This window comes from Dermochelys coriacea, chromosome 6 (assembly GCF_009764565.3).
Source record: "Dermochelys coriacea isolate rDerCor1 chromosome 6, rDerCor1.pri.v4, whole genome shotgun sequence".
Classification (NCBI taxonomy): Eukaryota; Metazoa; Chordata; order Testudines; family Dermochelyidae; genus Dermochelys; species Dermochelys coriacea.
In genome coordinates this window covers 53468498-53483249 of record NC_050073.1, presented here as the reverse complement: position 1 = coordinate 53483249, position 14752 = coordinate 53468498, and the positions used below count along the sequence as shown (strand labels likewise).

The window sequence follows — 14752 nt, the reverse complement described above, 5'->3', positions numbered from 1 at the left end:
TAATTAAACCCAATTCTTTATCAACTGACTCCCAAATCAGCATTTCCATTATTTTGTCCAGGATTGATATCTGGCTAACCAGCCTATAGTTACCCTGGTGAACCCACTTGCCCTTTTTGAATATTGGTACATCATTGGTACTATTTCCCCTCCAAAATATTCATTTATTAGAATTATCAAAGTCAGGTATCTCAGTCAACTCTTATAGGACTCCTGGGATCAAGTTAGCCGGATCAGCTGATTTAATTTTTTTTTTAATCTCAAGTAGATGTTGAATAACATCCTCCTTAGTTACTAATGGACTGGAAAGTACTTCATTGTCCTTATGTGATATAACTACATTATCCTACTTGTTTCCAAATACAGAGTAGACATATTTATGCATTCTTGTTCCTTTATCACTAACAAGATGGAGATGGTACTATTGTAATAGGCCTATACAATTGCTAGGATTTCTTTTCTTTCTCTTATACATAAAAGATTCCGTGTTGTCCTTAGCTCGCTAGCCATGGATTTCCCACTGACATTTTTAGCTTCTTTATCAATTTTCTACACTTAATTACTTTTAATTTACATGAATTTGTCTACTTCCCCTTTATTACGCTCGTTAGGTATTGCTTTTTTATTTCTAATTGCTGCCTTCACTTCACCACTGAACCAGGATGGGTTTTTAGCCAAAGTTGCCCTCTTCCTTGATTGTGGAATCATGACTTTTTGGCCATTTTTGTTCACATTTTTCTGTCTATACTTTTTCTCTGACTCAACTCCACTCATGCTTTCCCTCAGCTTTGGGAAATTAGACCTTTTGAAGCAGCACATATGTGTATGTGTAGGGCCGGTTGGATCTGTCTTTTGTTTGCCCATATTGCCTATAATTGGGTCATGGTCACTGGTCCCCAAGCAATCACCAACATCCACCTCTCCAGGGATTACTGTAATTTTTCTTTATCAGTCAGTGGTCCAAAAAGAGAAATACCTCATGTTGAGTCAACACCTTTTGTGTTAGAAAGTCATCTATAATTTTAAAAACCTAATAATATTTGAATTATGTTCTTCGGTGATTGAGCCAACCTCTGAGAAGGTTTTTAAGGGACAGTGCCAAAGCAAAGTAAATAGACTTTAGAAAGAGAATCAGGGGAGGTGTCAGGCCTAGTGTCAGCTTTATTTATGTCAAGGTCCCAAACCTGGAGCACATGTACCCCTTTAATTCTGAGTGACCAGCAGAGAGTGTTGCTGCTACACCTAGAGAAGGGTAAAGATTGGTGTACCCTCAAGAGACCCCTAAGGGAGAGGAGACTATAAAGGTTTTCCTATTATTTGGGACTGTAAGATGTGCAGTTGACCAGTTTAGCCTGCTAGCTAAACCAAGCAATCAAGCCAGGAAACTGAGGCAGCAGCCACATTTCATGAAGAGATGATGTTACGGGGTCACAGGCAGCCCCATGTAACAGCAGCTCTGAGACTGCTCTGTCTGGCACCGGGGACCACCCTGCCACCCAGTTGCCCTGGACTTGGGATAATGGAAAGGTGACTTACTGCCACCCCCAGAGTTGTACTGGGTACAGCATGTCAGTGTCAGAGAGTTGATCCTATTCTCCCTGCTGGTGGCTCACCAGCTTACTCGGAGGACATCCAGCCAGGTGTTTTAATCTTCTTTGGTTACAGCACTGTTTCCTCCCTATGCTTCTCTGGTACCAACTCAGTCTGTCACTTCTTCACAGCAACGGAACCCCACAACCCGCCTGCAGGATCGGCACTCCCTCCTGCTGCCAAGATACCAGAGTAGCTTAGACATATCCGCTCCTAGAGCTCCACCCCAGAGGTGTGAGCCTTCTGGTTTGCCTCCCCAAAGGGCATCTGAGAAGATGTAACAAATCAGGCACACAGACATTTTGCACAGAATTCTAACTCCATGGCTCTTAACATAGATTACAGATCATAGTACACAGACATCCTGAACACACTGCCCCTCCCTCTAGCTCACTTTTCTGTGAGGAGTCCTTGGGGGACTATTTGCATTCAGGTAGGCAGGATCTTCCCCTACCTGCTCAGGCTTCTGAAGCAGCTTCCCTCATCCTGACCTGGTGAAAACAGCCAGAGACACTAAGATGATCAGGTCTTGCCCTCTTATAACCTTTCAGTCCCCCTGGAGATGAGCCAGCCTATTGTTTGGAGCAATTCTATTTCAGTGGGAGAGCACTTCAGTTAATGACCCTCTATTGTTATAGCCCTTTGCCACCAGCCTTTGGACTGCCACTACACAGTGGAGGTAGCAGGACAACAGAGAAGGTAGGGAACCCCACATTCAAAATGGCATCTGCAGTCTGAGGTAGATACATATAAAGAGCTCTGTAAAAAAGTGGTCTCACCACTGGTCCACCCTTTCCTACTGTGCAGGTCAGAGCATGATCTCATCTAGCACCTCCAGCCAATAGCCCCTCTAATAGTATTCTGGCCATATCAATTATAGCTCTCCCCTGCCAGAGTGAGCCACCAACAAATAATTCAAAATCCTTATGTCAGGTCCCTCACTCTGACTCCAGGCCCAAGAGTTCTTACACACCCTTTTTTCCACAGGGTGTCATGAGCTCTCCATCTTCCCTAGCTCCACAGCCTCTCAAGGTTGATCCTCCTTTCAGGGCAGGTGCTTGCCAATTTAAACCATTTATGACCTTCTCAGGCAGGAGGTTTCATCCCTCTTAAATATCCTCTGGGCTCTATTCCTCAGTTGACTACCTCCCAGGGTTTTCTCTCCACAGGTCCAGGTCCTGCCTCTTTTATCAGGGTTCACCTCTAGACTCTGTGGCACACTGATAGATTTTCTGTCTTTCCTGATCTCTTGCCAGAGTTCTCTACCCAGGAGAGGATCCCAAGGCTAACTCTCCCTCTCAACTTCCTCTTCCTCCCCGCAGGTTTCTCCATGCACTACTGCCAAGAGAAGGACTGCAGAGCTCTTTCCCCCCCTCCCACTGAAACCCTGCCTTCTGTTCCATATTTCCTCTCCCTATAGTAACCTCTCACCTGGGACTCATCTTAAATTGGGCCTGGCCCACCCTCCAGGTGCAAGCAGGTGACCTAATTGAGCTCTCCAATTCCAGTTAACTCTTTCAGAGCCTGTGTGGGGTATACATCCCATCACAAGCCCCCAATATCAGACAGAATTCATAAGTTGTACCTACATATTCCCCAAAGTGTCATAGCCAGTCCCTATGATTTGGGTCTATATGCTTCCACAGGCTTCAGCAGACTCAGACTGAGCTGAGTGCTTGGATAGTTGATAAACAAGTTCTGGGCCTTCTCTCTTGACGAACTACTGAGTTCGTATTAAACATTACAGTCAGGATCAGCCAGCCAGGATCACTCAGGGCCTGATCTGGCATTCAGAAATGGCCTCGTCTTATTATTTACATTTGTGCAAAGTGGGTGTAGACTGCTCCTAAATCAGAATCACTTTTCATGGGTATAAATGACTTTGCAAAGCAGCAGAAAGATGCAAAGCAGCAGAAAGTCAGGCTCTTAGTTTTTCAAGATTATGGTGCTCTGTGGCTGTCTAAACGTTTTCCATAATATGTGATTCACAAATCTCATGATATCTTAAATGTTCTCCGGCGTCCTTGTGAGGTGACTATAGGAGCAAGACAACATGAAAACAGGAAAGGGTTTGTGAGATTGGATGCACATGTATGGGGTTTTTTGGTCTGCTGTTCATCTAAAAATGAATTGTAACTTTGCTTGCAGCATCACAAACAATATCTTGTCTTGATTTTTCTGGTTAAGGGTCATTCTTGTCCTATTATTTTACCTGGAGTCTACCAATCATGTCCGTGTTTGTCCGCTGATTGCTGTGGATATATGGATATATTTATATAGATAAATAGCTTGCATTTTTATATTAGAATCTTCTTTAGTTGTAGCAGTATTGGGACTTCTCACACACCTGTGACAGATATTGCAACCCCATGCAATATCTTTGGAGACGATATTGTATTAAGTTTGGGTATCACTGTGGGCCAGAAATTGTATGCAGTTCTAGAGGAGAGGTTTACCACAGCTCCTTCAGGAACCAAAAACAGCGAGGGGGTGATTAAGGTGAATTCCAAAGGTTGTAAACACCTCCAGAGAGGTACCGCCCCCTGGGATGGCTTGCATGTACAAGTTCAAACTGGATTTACTAGAGACCAACAGACAAAGAAAGGGCTTTTGGTGTAAAAAGGCTGCATTTAAACTAAGAGTCTTCTTTTTGGTCCAGCAAGTGGACAGGATCTTGTGTCCAAGGGGTTCCCAACCCTTGCAGAAGGGTTGGAAAGACTTTGGCCTACTAGGGCCCCATATGACTGATGGGTGACTCCTGGTATGGTTAGTGTGGGTTTAAATCAGTTTGTTGTTTTAATTATGTTTTCTCTTACACTATGCTTTTAGTGTAAGAATAAATGGGCTTGCTTAGAAAGAGTTGTGTGGTAACTTGTAGCTGCTGGCAACGCGCTGCTCACAGCCCTCGGGGAGAGACAGCAACGCACAGGCGCTGGCCATTAGACAGACTGGCTTGCTGGGGATATCACAGTGTATGGCAGGGAGATATGCAGCCTTAAAATCCCATAGTCAGAAAGGAGTAGGACAAGAGTCTCTGCCCACAGATAGGTGATGGCTGAAAACCTAAGACCTGACTGGGAACTCCCGGAATGGACCAGGGAGTGGGGGATACAAGTGCAATTACCCTGAAACTGTGATAATATCATAGAGCAGTTCTAATTCTATCCAGTAGAGGACAGGAAGAATACATACTGTGGCCATTATATACATAAACATTTCCTTTCTACATGTTTGGCAGGATGTGATCATGAGTTTGAGGTGCTTTATACACTTTATAGTGAGCATAAAAAAAGTAATAGGAATAGCTAGTTTCTATTAAATGTTGAAGGAAGAGAGATCCAAATAAGGCAGATAATGAACCCCAGTATCTTAACTCTAGATTTACAAACATCATCTCTATCGTAAAAAAACAAGATAATGTCTATATACAGAAGCACAGAGGTGAAAAGAGGTCCATTAAAACACTATAGAACCCAAACTAGAAATTAAATGCAATGGGTGCCAAAAAATAAAAAAGTCAAAGAAAGAGAGAGGGTTATTTTTTTTAAATGAAGATTTTATTAAAATGCTGTTAGTTAAATAAAAAGAGACAATAATTTAACTGTGCGGACAATAACTTTATATACCCTTGTCGAGGGCAGATATCGTATGACAAAAGAGCGGGTGGCAGAGGGTACATAGAATTCCCATTTATACTTGAATCAGGGAGCACACTTGCTACAGGAGCTGGAGACTTTGATTCATAATAGAATTAAAATTTCCTTTTGATCACAACAAGAAAAGGAAGCAAAGTAGGAAAAGCATAATTTAGATTTTCACAGAATAGGCTCTTCCCTTCTGTCTCATATGCTGATCCACTCATGTGGTGCGTCGTTTCCTTACTGTTAAAAAAAGAAAGAAAGAAAGAAAATTTAGTTTGCAATGCTATCTTGCTGTGTGAACACTGGTTTCTGTGAACTATATGAATACTGGAGTGTCTGACCATGCTCTGTTTTACAGTCAGGACACTTGTGCATCTCTCCTCAGTAGCTGATAAGTCGTCCCCCAAGCTGACACACAAATCTGGCATGGAGAATTAGCATATTTTCCCCTCCATACATGTCCATAACCACCATTAATATGAACAGATGTTACACAGGGACAGCAGAATCAAAAGCTTAGTGATTAGGTAAGTGGTCCTGAGAAAAATGTCTTTTGGGGGAATGAATTCTAAAGTTCTTTACCTGGTAGAAAGAATTATTGGTCAGAAATATTGCCTGTTATTATGTGACTTCTTTCCCAAGTAATCTGCTTCTGTCTGATTCTATCTGGTCCCTCTAAATTGTAGGCTTGTGAGCTTCATCCATCACAGAGGAGCCACATGTTTATACATAATAATGATTTATCTTGTGTAATAAAATAATATATCAGACAAACTGTATTATAGTGCTGTTATTTAACACATATTTTTGATCCTCTCAGCTGGGCTAAATAATGTAATACAATCTTCAGTAGGAGGGCTACAGTCTTAGGGGATATCTTCAAAAGCACTCTCCATTGTCCTGTGCTCCCACTGAAGTCTATGAAGTGAGTTTTATCCACTCACTGCGATGGGAGCAGAGGTAGGCCAACACCTAGTGCTTTTGAAATTCTGCCCTTAGCAATATATTAGGAAAACGTGATCCAAATTTTACTTAAAGTTCATCTATGATCCGTTGTGGTAAAATTCAGATGATCATAGTCCAGTGGGCACAAGTTTTATTCAAGTCATAAAAAGAGATTTGCAATGGCATAAATCTGAGAGATGATTCAAACTGTAGAGTCTGGGAACCACACCACACTGATGACCTCATTAGTGTTAGTGAATGTGTCCCATCTACTGAAATTAGTTGCAGAATCCTAACAAGACTGAGCTGTTATATCCGCAAAGCATGATGAGGGATGATGATAAAGCTAAAAGGCTTTTGATTTTACATTGTTTGCATCTGATTCTCTGCCATTCTTCCTGGGATTGGACCTACCAGAGGTGTAGGAGATCTTGAAGCCAGTGGCTGCACCAGTGCCACCCCTGACAAACTCCACAAGCATAGTTCTACCAGAAGCTGTTACAGTTGGGGGACTCTTTGTCCCACAAGTCTTGTCCAGTAGAACCTCAGAAGACTGGCTGACCCCATTATATATTTTAACATATTCAGTTTTACAGTCTGTGGAGGACTGCAAATTAAAAACATCAAACTGCAGAGAAACCTGAAAGAGAAGAGGAAACAAACCTTTTAATAGTCACTAGCCTGATTCATTTCAGGCAGTTTCCATTAGATCAGAGTGAGTCAAAACTAGATATAAGCCCAAACTGGAACTAGTTATCCAGCCTCTCCTCCCATGCCCTGAACTTTTAGGGTTCAGATAAAGTAGAATCTGAATGTGAATTGCCACTTCCATTGGTTTTGCAAAACTAAGGTCCAACCAACGAAGTTTTCCAAAATCAAAATTACTCCTGTCTTTTCCCGTCTGTAGTTTAAGCATGTGAATATGAATGTTAAAAATTAGAGAAGGAAAATATCTATTATGTTAGCTGCATAACCCAAGAAAGGAACTTAATTTGAAATTTGTGTTATGTCCTTATTTGGCAACTGGAGTGTAGCAAGCACAGCAAAATGCATAATCAGACAGACATCAATTTAATTACATGTAAAGCTATCAAATCCCTGCAATTACCTGTTTGGATGGAATTCGGATGAGAAAGAAACAGGTAGCATTGCCTGAGTATTTTGACGCGTATTTGTCAGAGCTCAGTGACCCAGATGGGCTATCAAGGATGGTGCTGCAGCGATCTGACAGAAAACACAATTGTACCAGAATCAGATTTAGAGACTCTTTTGCATTCAAGTCAGGTACAGTTGTGCTCTGTTTAGAATGAAATCTTCTCCATATTGTCATTTGCCAACATTAATTTCAAGGTCTCTGCACATCAGTGATAGTTAAAATTCAGTCCACTAAATGAAGAAATGTGTAATTCTAATTTTCAGATCATTCATAAATATTGATATTGAAATGGCAATACAGTAGCACAAGGGAAAAGCATTAGCTTTTTACAGATAAAGTCCAGAACAGAGCAAAGGGCCATAAATTTAAGTTTCTTTTTGCGTATGTAAGAAAAATGTGAGAAGGTTTAATTTTTGCCGAGGGGGTAGCAAATAGGCTGAATGGGTTTCCATTGGGGATGGGGGAAGTCAAGCTATGTTAGTATATTTAAACAAAAATATGATGACACTATGGTATTTATGTTAAAGGGGTTTAGTCAGTTTTGTGCTTGGGAGGAGTCAGCAGACTATCCTCTTGTCAGGAGGAAATTTTCTATTTATCCTGCTTTCCCCTGAGACTTAAAATTTATTTTTGTATTTTGTAAGGGAGGGATTTTGCCTTCTCTGGTACAAAAGAGTTAAAATTAAAGATTTAAATATTAAAGTTTTTTTTAAAGTGAATTAAAACGTAAGTGTTTAAAAATACGTAGTTTTGGCTGGATGAGTTGTCACTAAATTGTTCCAGATGTGAGAGGCCACCAGCTGTTTCTGGTCTTTTCAACTCTGAAATTACCTATGTCTGCAGTCAGAGACTAGTGTGATAACAGACTCTTTGAAGTTCTTATAGTTGTTTTTTGAGCTCTACGGAAGTCAAATGACTGAAAGGAAGCACACAATGGAAAGACTACGTGGGCCAAATTCAGTGCACTTCCATGGAACTGCACCCACTCACACCTGGGCTGAATTGGTCCAACAGAGTTGGAAACAAATCACATATTGTGTAATCAAGATATGTCCCCGTCTTCATCTTTGGTTTCCAGGTTTATCCTCTGAATGCCACCGATTTAGTGTAGAAGTTTCAGGAAGTCACAAATATAGTACAGCATCTCTCTGCAGGGCTACACTAGGACCTCTGAAAAGGCTCTGAACAGAAGATGGATATGAAGTACTTACTGCAATTATAGAGCTTGTTGATTTTGGCCACATCCAGGTTACTCAGTCCATATCTCTGTCCAACTCTTACAGATGCATCAGGAATTGGTATAATAGTTGCTTTCCCAGGTGTGTTAGAGAAAGCATTTCTGCAGAAACAGAAAGAATCATGTTTTCTAAATCTAATTATTTTTATAGTATTTAATTGTGTAATCCATATGCTTTACAGCAGTAATAATACTTGTACATAACTTACTCCCATCCCACATTGCAACCGTATAACTCTTCTGACCAACCATTTCATATGGAACAGTAATGCACACTGAGTACATGGTATTCTTTGAATATTCTGTTAGAGTGACATTCATCCCTCTGTAGAGGATCAGTACAAGGTTGGCCTATGCACCACTTAACACATACTTAAGACTTTTAGTTATAATGGGCCAAATTCATGGAGTTACCCTCAGGATGAATAATAATACTTTAAAGTACACTTTAGCTTAAGTGATACATAGGTTTTGTTGAAGGAAAATAGTTTCCACTGTGTGTGCAGGGATGGGAGGAATCATTACAACATTTCTCTTTGTCTTATAGCTTATTTTTACAAAAATCTAAATTTGAGGCCAAATTTGAGCTGACAGTGGCCTTTAAGACCACCTGAAGAAATGTATCCCTTTAAGGCATCAGACTGGACCTGGAGAACCCCAGTTCTATTGAGGGCTTAATACAGAGACCAATTCAAGGTCAAGGTCCTGATTTTCAAAGCCTTGCATGGAATTGGTCCTAGATATCTGGGAAGCTGCATCTCCGTCCCTGATCATGATCTCCTGCGAGATCTGTGTTCCATGGGAACAACGAAACTACAAGTAAATGATGGAGGATCATGACCAAGGAGAGAGAAGCTTCACAGGAGCCAGTCTTAAGACTATGGACCCCACTACTACATAATAGAATGACCACTAATCTCACTTCAGTGAGAGCTAAATGTAAAACCCACCTCTTCATTCAGGCTTTCCACTGCTTTTGGGATTCACTAAAAATAAAACAATTCCCCAAAGCCAAACCAACCACCCCAACCCACCATGAAATATCCCTCTAAGTCTGCCTCTTGGTGGCTGGGAAGAGAGAGATAGAGGTTGTGTGAGAGCACACTGTTGTCTTATTAACTTGGTGGTGTTCAGATACTATGGGGATGAGGTCCACATGAATACCTGTGAGATAGTCTAGAGCACATGATATTGGAATGCAGAGAAGTAGTATATAGTACTGCTGATAACAGAGCATTAGCCCATGCCTATTTGTGTGCCTGGACTCACTTCCACAACACACTATACTCACCAATAGATCATATATACACCTATCTGTGGTTGAGGCCTAGTAATCAATGTCCTCAGCAGTGACAAGTGAGGAGCTCTGCTCTGAAGCTGCTGCCTTGAGACTTTCAGATACAAGATTAAGCAACAGTGCTGGCAAAAATATATTTTGTATAAATTTGATCTAGATGGCATGTAAGGAAAGTAAATATGGAACAGCCTTTACCTCACTTTCAAATGACTTTAATGGGGAGATAAAGGATAATGAACTTATCTTGCAGAAAGGGTCTGTTTGAATTGAAGCACAACCATTCATATTTTCCTCAGAAAAAATGTAAAGCTGATAATTATAAAGAGTAATGGTGTCTCCTAATTTCAACAAGAGATTTGAGCTCTATGTGCCTTCAAGGAAAAGAAATCCCACATTCCAACTTACGTGCCATAGTGCATCACTGAGGAATAGTCATATTGAAGGCCCAGGTTGTTGGAGTTATCGGATTTCTTAAAGTTGCCTTTATTACCTGTAATATACAATATCATACTTAGAAGATGTATCAATTTCCCCCTCTTTTCCAGGATTCAGGACCAGATAGGAACAATAAGACATTAATTAATCCAGGATCTGCACTAAAGAAGAGTTCAAGTCTACCTACCTGAACTAATGTACTCCCACATGATCTTTACATAGCTGTCTCTGTCACTTCGACCCTGTTCATGTAGAAAGCCCAGTGCATGGTTCAGCTCATGCTGAATTACTCCTTTCCACATGCAGCCTTGCTTCATCACAGAAACAATCTGGCCACCTCTAATCTTTCCATAGTGGGACCAGCAGCTGAGAATGACATTAAACACCAAAAGAGGAAAAGTTTGATATCAACCAGCCCTTGGGGCCTGTACAGAGGATTTCAAATCACAGTTTATTAAAGGAGTGAATGGTCATTCTCTTCTGTCTATTGTGATACTAGGGGCACATACTAGGGTGAAATTCACCCCAGTACAGAGGACAGTGCAAGACCTAGGCAACACTTAAGTTCCACATTAGCCCTTAAGTGGTGCGGAGGCTTCTGTGTGCAGTGTGCTGGCCTCCTGCACAGGGGGAATTCCAACCACTGTTCCTTAGAAACATGATTTTTTTCTAAAACTACTGTAAAGTTTATCTTGGGGCTTCTTTAGAGAATGAGCAGACTTGAAGGCATTTTGAATCACAGGGATATTGGACAGTCCTCCCCTCGGCTGGATTTTTGGCCTTGACAGCCTACTATACCCCTGACTTAGAGGACTAATTCTTCCATACTCTATTAGAATTGATACTTCCTGATGCAAATTAAGAATCTTGGCAGCTTGCCATGTATCGTGCCACAATGCCCAAGCACAGCAGCATGAGTTGGGGATGCAGTTTCTACCTTAACGGTGCTTTTCCTGCGTGTGTAAGTTGTTTTAAGTCTGCATTTGGTTAGTTCCTGATGTTGTTCCTCATTGCTTAATACTGAGCAAGGTGCTTTGCACGCTCAAATGGCATGGAGGTTCTCAAATAAATCCAGTTCACTGTCCTCTCTATATCTGCTCAAGATTAAAGAAGCAAAGACATGAAAAGTGGGATAGAATAACATTTTTAAAAAGAGTTAGTGCCAGCGGGACTTACCCTTTCCCTGACTTAATATTTAGATAGTCAGATTCTGTTGTGCGATTCACAAAATCGATACAAGTTAGAATTTCAAACTCTGCCATGGCTTCACTAATCCACCGTATTTGTGCCTCATCTGGGAAAGAAAGGCTTAAATAACTTGTCACACCAGAACAATTATTTGAAGCATAAAAGTCAAGGTATGCTCCAAATAGAGCTTATGAGGGATTTAAATGGCAAGTCGATCTCATGCTGAATTTCACCCTAACTGCTTTAATGGCCTAGTACAAGTCCCTTCTCTGTATTCAGGACTTGGCCTGAGAAGGGTTTGGACACAGGCTGGTTTCTGAGTTTCTTGTCTTAGATGAAGGGGGTGGTGGTTGATTAATCTGGGGATGGTCCAGCTACTGTCTATTATTATGGGCAACTCTTTTGCTACATGTGTGATTCAAAAATAATGAATGCATCCATAGATGCAATAGATATGTCTTATAAAGTGTATTTAATAATAATGCCTCATTACAGAGAAGTGCCATCACTGTCTACAAGAGAATAGAATAGTCAGCAGGATGGGTGCAATTGCCTTGGGACAATTTGCTCTCTTTTCTCACTGTAATGTATAGCTTGTCTATGTGTGTGTGTCATAAGTGAACTAGTGGCATGTGTTGCATCAAATATTTGCACTGTCCCTGTGTCTAAGTCTGCATTTAGAATTTAATTAAATGCAAATTAATTTTAATTTCAATGAAAATTAATTAAAAAATATTATAGAAATGCAAATCACCATAGTCAGGGGAGAAGACATAGGGGACACGGACAATGCCATCGCTGGATTGGGGCCAAAAACATGAGCGATCTGAACAGCCAATAGCACTTCGGCTCTTTGTCAGAACAATGTCACCTTCACGCAAGCTCTGGGTGCTGTCTGTGCAGAGAGAAAGAGGAATGTAATATGGAAAGATGAAAGGGTTGTTTGCATTGATGGGAAGTTCTGGCTCAGTTAGGTAGGGTTTAGATAGGGAGGGGTGATGGGAATTGACAGAGAGAGAGGCTTACACTATCTTAAAAATACCAACATTTCAATAATCAAAATTCAAGAGAGAGCAAAAAGGGAGTCGGAACGGAGGATTCAGGAATGGACAGAGAGAAAAGTGTATAGAGATACATGAGAGATATTGAGAGACTGTTTCTATATGCTGGAGTAAAGTCATTTCAGAAGACTGTTGGAAGGGAAAAAAGGGGAGAAGCAGAGAACAGAGGGAGAAGGAAACTAACAGAATACATCCAAAAGCATCCAGAAGACTCAAAAAAGAGGTTGAAATGGGGACAGAGTGGGTATGATCAGCCACCAAATATCCCATCTATGAGTACAAATTCTGAGGCTTTATCATGGCTGAAGACCCATGGCTACTCACAAGATGTTTGTGTTCAAGACAATTAAACGATGACTTAAATATTCAAGGATCTTTTTCTAAATCCAAGAAGTACAAAGACATCCAAAATTACGGCTGAAGCCATTATTAACCTGCCTCCACAGTTCAGATGTCTCCAAAATATATATAATCTTCAACACCAGATGTGCTAGGCACAACTGGACAGATTGGCAGATTTAAAGACTGCTTAGCAAAAAAGTATATGTCTTGTCTCTAAGTTTGTCTAGTGCACTTCATGTTCATAAGACCAGAGGAATATTTGGGCCAACTGCTATAAAATGAGGCAGAAAAAAGACTCTGAAAACACCCAATATACTTATTTAGCTTTCAAGTTATTACCTGCATTAGCTTTCAAAATTCGATTAAAAACGTCTTCCTGTGTGTCTGTCTCTGTAGCCAGCTCAGCTTCTGCACAGAAATGCAAGGATGTCAGTTTGCCCTTTCCAAAGCATATACTGGTCCTGATCTTCACACTGGTGTTACTCCACTGATTTCATTCATTCATCAGATGCATCCGATGAAGTGAGCTGTAGCTCATGAAAGCTTATGCTCAAATAAATTTGTTAGTCTCTAAGGTGCCACAAGTCCTTCTTTTCTTTTTACTCCAGCTATACGACACTCCAGTAAACAAGCAAAGATAGAGACAATGCAGAGCAGCGCTCACAGTAAAATGCTTGTGAGTACAGTCAGAGTAAACAAGATGCTGGATTTGCATTTCTTTATCTTAGGTTTATATTTTTTATCATGACTGAATTTATAAGAGACAGGCATATTAACCAGGAGAGGACTGGAAGTTACTGGGCCCATGTTTTTATATCATTTACCTTGAGTGGACTGTAAAATGTCACTAGAGGGGGTCACTTCACTCTTCGTAGGATAAGCAGTAACATCTACAAGAGAAAACATGGATGTTAAAACCTTAGCAAGATAAACTACGCAAACCTTGTAACTTTACCCCTGAGCTGAAGCCATAGTAAGTGGGGCACATCTTATGTGCTTGTCTGTCTGTTTTGATGCTGCATTCATCATAATATCTGTGTACCTCTTGGGGGAGGAAGTTGGTGCACCACCTGGGAAAAGCATGAGGCCTTGACTGGTGCTTGTTTGGTGTTCACTGGGAAACTCCATCCCTCCTGGAGCTGCTCCCCTCTGGGGCTGTTAGTACAACTGGCCTGACCACAAACTCCCAAGGGTTGCCAGCCAAATGATACTTGCACCCTGCATGTGTGTGCTGAGTGGAAGGAAAGATTCCTTGCACCCTCTTTCTCAATTCCAAGCTGCCATCGTTTGGTCTTAAATTATTAGGGTAGAAGTCCCAGAAAGCACCTGCCAGTGCCACATGCCTGATTGCATGGGGTTAGAGTATCAGGGATGGCATAGAATGATGCAGTCCAAAGTTTCCTTAGTGACACCATAAATACCAGATTTCACAGAAGAGATAAAAATTGTAACAGAGGTAAATTAAAAATTCCTCTGTGCATTGTGAAATTCAATCACCCCATAATATTTCCATCAAGGAACCTCTGCAGCTGTGAGCTCCAATGGTTGACTACTCAATGGAATGTGTCCCTCAGTTGGCTCCAAATTCACTGACCTCTAATTTCACAGAGCGTCCCTTTGTTCTCACATTATGAAACAGTGAACAAAGGAGGGAGTAGTCAGTTTTCATTAGCCAGTTAATAGATCTGAATATTTCACGCAAATCCCTTTTAACACCTCTTTCTTTGGGATAAATCATCACAGTCTTTGCAATTTCTTATTGCACTTAAGTCCCACTTAGAGTTCTAACTATTTCCATGGCTCTTTTCTAGAACTTTTCAATAGCTTCCCTCTATTTCTTGTGATGAAACAAATAAAAGT

The 14752-nt window shown here is 40.9% G+C and overlaps 1 protein-coding gene and 1 long non-coding RNA gene across 2 annotated transcripts; both read right to left on the bottom strand.

Moving 5' to 3' along the window:
* Positions 1-1143: 1143 nt before the first annotated feature.
* On the bottom strand, positions 1144-3006 carry LOC122460681. The gene is made up of 2 exons (XR_006282139.1): positions 2792-3006; positions 1144-1857 (listed from the first exon to the last, which is right to left on the bottom strand). It is a non-coding gene; the product is annotated as an uncharacterized LOC122460681 (long non-coding RNA).
* Positions 3007-5029: 2023 nt separating this feature from the next.
* LOC119856681 (astacin-like metalloendopeptidase) lies at positions 5030-13996 on the bottom strand. The gene is made up of 10 exons (XM_038404526.2): positions 13717-13996; positions 13232-13300; positions 12244-12384; positions 11478-11595; positions 10489-10667; positions 10272-10356; positions 8544-8671; positions 7285-7400; positions 6591-6816; positions 5030-5471 (listed from the first exon to the last, which is right to left on the bottom strand). Exons 1-10 carry the CDS (start codon positions 13796-13798, stop codon positions 5449-5451), a joined length of 1167 nt encoding a protein of 388 aa, XP_038260454.2. The 5' UTR covers positions 13799-13996; the 3' UTR covers positions 5030-5448.
* Positions 13997-14752: the final 756 nt, after the last annotated feature.

Bases quoted from the DNA above. Each gene is read 5' to 3' on its own strand.
- LOC119856681 (XM_038404526.2), bottom strand. From the start codon at position 13,798: ATGTTTTCTCTTGTAGATGTTACTGCTTATCCTACGAAGAGTGAAGTG. The intron at 11,596-12,243 runs GTGATTTGCATT...TTTCTTTCCCAG, and splicing joins TGTCTTCTCCCCTGACTATG to ATGAGGCACAAATACGGTGG. The intron at 7,401-8,543 runs GTAAGTACTTCA...GTTTTCTGTCAG, and splicing joins CAACAAGCTCTATAATTGCA to ATCGCTGCAGCACCATCCTT.